Genomic DNA, 6139 nt, shown 5'->3' with positions numbered 1-6139 from the left:
CCGCATACTCATTTTTTTGTGCATCAACGCACACTGGAATGTATTTTAATCGGTATTTGAAGTGCATTCGCACTCTTCCTATCGTAGAAAACCAAATCAATGTCTATCAGTTTAGTCGCACTGATAAAACATGCATATCAATTAAGTTTCTGTTGTCTTTCAAATTTTTGCGGTTTAGACTATTGATATCGTTATCATTGCGTATCAAACGAATTAAAAAATAGAATTTTGTGGTTTATTTGCATTATATAAATGCACAGGATGCGCCATGATGCATTCAGTCAGTGTTTTTGTTACAAAGCAGTGCAAAAGAATATTGCAAATAAATTCGAAATTTAATATAAAATCATGCAGCGTGTTCGAGAGTTACGATGTAATAAATCAAGCGATAATTTCTGCTACATTTGCGGAAAGATTACTGTTCTCGGCCAAAGAAAGCTTATCAAGCCCAGGATCAGTACACTTTACAAGCAATATTTCAACTTGGATATAACAAATCAAGATCGTTGTTGGGTACCTCATATTGTATGTGTTTCATGTCGAAATCGCCTAAATGATTGGGCCAGAGGCAAAGGACACTTCACTTTTGGCAGGCCGATGATTTGGAGGGATCCAATCAACCACGCCACCAACTGCTACATTTGTTTAACACATGTATTTGGTTTTTCCAAAAGAAATATACAAAATGTGCATTATGCCACTGTCGATTCGGTTACGCTCCCTGTTCCACATTCTGATGAAATTCCAATTCCACAATCACCACAACAGTGTGCACAACATCCCGATTCATGTCCGGAAGAAGATGAAGACGAAGATGACGAATTTTTATATGGACCATCAACCAGTTCCGATCCACTATACATTCCAGATACAACGGAGCCGCATATGTTGTCACAGGGTGATTCAAATGATCTTGTTAGGGATCTGAATTTATCAAAAAACATGTCAGAGCTATTAGGCTCGCGACTGCAGCAGTGGTCTTTACTTCAAAAAGGTGATTTTTTAAAGTGTTTTTTTTTTAATCAATAAAAATACCGAAAATATGTTTTGATTAAAACAAAAATATATTTCCAGACGTTAGCATTATAGCTGTTCGTCAAAGAAGCGCACATTTGGCGGAATGCTTCGCAACTGAGGGTAAAATCACTTATTGCAAAGACATTCCTCAACTTTTCCAAGTAATGCAACAGGAGTTCGTTGCCGATGAGTGGCGGTTATTCATCGATGGAGCCAAAACCAGCCTCAAAGCTGTTCTGCTAAACAATGGAAACGTGAAACCATCCATTCCGGTAGCATTTGGTATAGGCGTAAAAGAGGAGTATGACACAATGAAACAAATTTTGAATTTGATTCAGTACACGCGTTTCAATTTCAAAATTGTGGCAGATTTGAAAGTTATTGGTTTGTTGATGGGCCTAAAGAAAGCCTATCCGAAATACCCGTGCTTCTTGTGCTTATGGGACAGCAGGGCTTATTCACAGCACTATACTACAGCAAATTGGCCAGCAAGAACAGCGAATACGAATACGGAAGAATACAGCATTATAGAACGGCAACTCGTACCGAAAGAGAACATTATTTTACCGCCGTTACATATAAAACTGGGTTTAATGACGCAATTCATAAAAGCCCTCGGAGAAGATCACCCAGTAATGGATTTATTGTACACAATGTTTCCAAGGTTGAGTACATCGAAAATCCATCAAGGGATATTTGTTGGCCCACAAATAAGGAAAGTTCTACATAGTGCAGAGTTCGAAGAAACACTAACACTTGTCCAACTCAGAGCTTGGATGTCTTTTGAACGTGTTGTTGATGGGTTTCTTGGAAATTATAGGGACCCAAACTATGAAACACTTATCGCCGAAATGTTGAGAAACTATGGAGATATTGGGGCTCATCTATCTCTGAAAATGCATTTCCTGAAGTCCCATTTAAACTTTTTCCCTGATAATCTCGGCGATTTTAGTGACGAACATGGGGAACGGTTTCATCAAGACATCGGCGATATGGAGGATAGGTTCAACAACCGCTACACACCGAACATGTTGGGTGAGTATTGCTGGTATATTTTGAGAGACACCAGGGCTATCCACAAAAGACGAGGACCAAAGAAACACTTCTAATACCATAAATATATCGTCTGTCCCATGGCAAAAATATTAAAAAATTGTTTGTTTTTCTATCCAAATATTAAAAAATAAAGTTCAGCAACTTTTTTATTGTTATACTCTAGCATTAAGAAGCAAAATAAAAATCAGTTCAATGAAACAAATGAGTCGTGTTTTATTTTAATGCACTATTGCAATACATTCAAGAATAAATTGTTACTATTATATCCAAATTTTTGTTAATTCTAATAATTTCATTAGTTTTTGTATGGAAATCCTGCTAGTTCGCTAGTTCTCGTTGAACATGCTTTGAGCTTGACCCAATGTTGACACGTAAGCGTTCGTGCAGTCGATGGTTGGATGTTGACAGTTTGGCTTTGAAAATACAATTGCACAGCCTTTGCATACCCAATGTTTTCCAACCTTTTCAAGCCAAGTGTCTTCGTACGAGTCCAAATAAATTTCATTATCCTCTTTTTGAAAATATTCATGGACATCAATGGATTTGAAATACGCGATGGGCATGTTGCAGCATTCACATGCAAGAATTAACTCGTTATCAGGATCATTGGATGCTGATGCTGAGTCAATCGTTGATAACTCCTTTTGTTGGGTGAAGTCAATTGGTTCGTTGTTGTTTTTGTTCGCTGTATCATCTTCGCCTTCGTTGTAGTCATTTTCGCTTTCGTCACAATCATCGTCGGAGATGTCGATTGTTTCGATGTATCCTTTTTTTAGTAAGTTATCGATCGTCGTTATGTAGAATGAGGTGGAACGCCGCGGCCCTTTTAAACGTATTTCATCACCATAGAATAGAAAACTTTCAGGTTCTTTCACCTTTTGTTCGCAGACCTCAATTGGTGCTGCTTTCAACAATGTTAGGTGATTTTTATGTGGAATTATGGCCGCATGTACATTTTTTAAACCACTTTGTTTTATTGCGCAAAATCTGCTGTGCCCGATTGTATTAAGAATTGGTCTTAATACGTGCAATTCCTTTCGATTGTATAAAACCCACTTTGTTTTCATATTGCACTTTAATTCAAGCAAAATTTATTCGTTACAATGTGACGAATTTATGAATTTAAATGATAATTTCTCACTTCACAGTAATTATATAATGCAATAAAACCACAAAATGCTATGTTTTAATTCGTCCGATTTGTAATGAATAAAGATATCAATAGTCTACACCGCAAAAATTGATATCAAACGGAAGCATAATTGATATGCATGTTTTATCAGTGCGATTAAACTGATAGACATTGATTTGGTTTTCTACGATAGGAAGAGTGCGAATGCACTTCAAATATCGATTAAAATACATTCCAGTGTGCGTGGATGCACAAAGAAATGAGTATGCGGTCAATTGATAAAATCATCAAAAATTGATGATTTTCATGAGAACCACAAATGATACTGTATATCATATCTATGCAATGGTCGAATGTGCTCAACGGCCATGATATAATCTAGACATCATGTACTATCATTACCAGCAATAAAAACCCAAGTATTGTTTGTTGTTCAAAAAATGTGTGGTTTCATGTGTGCAAAAATATGATAAAAATTGATATTTTTCGAATTCGTGAGAACACATATATCTCTATTATTTTCCACCAGGTTAATCGATTTCATTGGTTATTGCCGCGTTGGAAGGGCACATCCTTGCCGACTACGGAGACACCATAGTTTCAACTAGCTCTTCATAATAAGTGAAATTATGAAAATACTTGTTCACCGATGATGGTCCAAATCGACATTTTTCGAAAAAAGTCGAAAAAAAAAACCTGGACGTGCAGGGAAAAAACAAAAAACTGAAAATGCAGAATAGCTACATAAACTGTGCCGCAACTTAATATACTAGTCATTTCAGGAAACAATAAATTAATTCAAAATTCGTATCATAGTGTTGTTACGCACGTTTCCTATTCATTTTTTTTTTATTATTATTACATCAATTCATGGTTTTGTCGAACCTTATTCCTCCAACCTGTTATTTTTTATGCGTATAATTATTTTCAATTTTTCACGTAGGTATATTTTTTGATACCTTTACCTTATGAACAGCGTGATTATTTTCGCATAATTGTAAATTTTATGTTATTTCTGAATTTATTCCTGTATTTTGATACCTTTTCCCGAAAGAGTTGCTTAAAGTTAGTAAGCACAATGTCAAATGCTATATAATTTTGTGCTACTTTGTGCTAAATATGCAACCCCTATTTCACTTATTTACCTAAGCCACTCAAAGTTGTTTGAATTTTCCTACCCCTGTTAATTTGAGTGTTTTTAAATTGATAATTTTATTTTTTACTTTTTGAACCTATATGATTATGGTTTGATATCTTAACTTATAGTGTTCAGAAAAATGCTTGTAGCCTCACGCGTAAATACTTCTCTCAAAAGTCCGTTTTTGAAAGTGGATTTTAAATTCCTATTCCTTAGCTCATACCTGAATAATTTTTGAATTCTTTATCCTTTAAATGAAATGGCTTTTCCCCTTTTTTTTATTTTATTGACCTAACTTCCTTGTCAATAATGATGATAGTAATTTTCAGCTTCAGTATTGTAATAATTTTTGGTCCTTACTGAGACCGTTTTATCGTCTGGTTTTCAGTCTTTCAATTCATCCCGTCCTTTTACCTTTGGTTCATTTTCACATAGGAAGGGTCGCCTTGGATTCCTTTTGTCCATTTTCACATAGGAGGATTCCTTCTGTGCTTTCAAGCTCTTAGTGGCTTGTATTGGTCATATCATGTTCAAACTTTGAATTGTTTGTTTAGAGTGATTCACTTCCCGATTGGAATGCCCAACCATCAGTCCTAACGACTTCGAAATGGTGTTCTTTGGCAACCAATTGTGTTCACTGTTACTGACAGGGTGTCTGTTAATTTTCATTCATTCTTACTTTCCATGTTTGATTGAATTTGGGTGACCTTATTTTCCCTTATTTTATAATGCTGTAAAACCTATATTAATGCATTATCTATATAAATTTTATTTTAATAGAAAGAACCTTTTTTCTTTTTTTTTTTTTTTCAGCGAACAAATGTTAGTCTATATTTTTTTGCGTGTGAACCATTAATGACAATCGTGCAATTGACATCGTTATTGAAAACCTTTTTCATGCGTTGATTGACTATTGTGAGTGAGCGTCCCCCCTTTTTTTGTTAATGTCTGTCAATCTGTTATAAATTTGTCGCTAATACCCTCCTTTGGTGCAAGTGTTATTTAAGTGAATTTCAAGAAACATCATGTTCTGTTTGATTTTACAATTTATTTCAAGTATACAATTTTAAATGTGTTCGAATGGTGGGAGAATTACCGTGATACCTTGTAGATTAATGATTGTACATCTTGGTTCCCTGACCAATGTTCCATTTTCGGGCTTCCATGCACCATTTGCGTATGGATGAAATTCGTTCTTCCTCCATAAATAAATTTAAATTGTCGTCATCGTCTGATTTACCATTATTCTCTTGCCTCTTGATGAGCCCCCGTGCCTCCATGCACCATTCATATTTTGCTACAGGTTCTCCTTTTTTAGTGGGTAGCTCTGACTTGCAACCTTTTTTCCCTGCTATCAATATAACCTCAGATCCAGCTTTATTAATTTTTTCATGACAAAGGCGCTCCAACCACTTTTTGGTATTTTGCACATTCATAAATATTCCCTTGATTTTGACTCTTCGTTTTGATGGATCCCCTTCAACACCGCAGATACTAATTAACGTGCCTAATTCGCGGCACATTTTTTGCATTTCATTAATGCTAGGCATGTGTGATTTTGGTATAATCATTTCTTTCGTATGCTCAATGCTTATTTGTTTATTTTCAGCGCTGAATTCACCCTCACTAGCTGCCTTGTCCAATGCTTTCATCCTTTGCTTCAATCTATTTATTGCCATGATGAACCGTGGATGGTTCAAATTCGGATTCCGTGATAATGCCCTTCCGGATGTCTTTATGTACCAATCAATCAAACACCATATTGCAATTAATATGTCACATGATTTCCACATTGG

At 35.5% G+C, this 6139-nt stretch overlaps 1 protein-coding gene across 1 annotated transcript; it reads left to right on the top strand.

The window, feature by feature from the left end:
* The first annotated feature begins 372 nt into the window (after window positions 1-372).
* Window positions 373-2149, top strand: LOC116345586. The gene is made up of 2 exons (XM_031775030.1): window positions 373-994; window positions 1075-2149. The coding sequence occupies exons 1-2, from the start codon at window positions 598-600 to the stop codon at window positions 2124-2126; spliced, it is 1449 nt and encodes a 482-aa protein (XP_031630890.1). The 5' UTR covers window positions 373-597; the 3' UTR covers window positions 2127-2149.
* Window positions 2150-6139: the final 3990 nt, after the last annotated feature.

Source organism: Contarinia nasturtii, unplaced genomic scaffold (genome assembly GCF_009176525.2).
Source record: "Contarinia nasturtii isolate CC-2019 unplaced genomic scaffold, AAFC_CNas_1.1 Cnas_scaffold_1369, whole genome shotgun sequence".
In the NCBI taxonomy this organism is placed as follows: Eukaryota; Metazoa; Arthropoda; class Insecta; order Diptera; family Cecidomyiidae; genus Contarinia; species Contarinia nasturtii.
The sequence above is the reverse complement of the archived record's forward strand: the minus strand, read 5'-3'. Positions and strand labels throughout refer to the sequence as shown.

Excerpts from the sequence above, each read along its gene's own strand:
- LOC116345586 (XM_031775030.1), top strand. The coding sequence starts at position 598 with ATGATTTGGAGGGATCCAATCAACCACGCCACCAACTGCTACATTTGT. Across the intron at positions 995-1,074 it reads GTGGTCTTTACTTCAAAAAG|ACGTTAGCATTATAGCTGTT; the intron begins GTGATTTTTTAA and ends ATATATTTCCAG.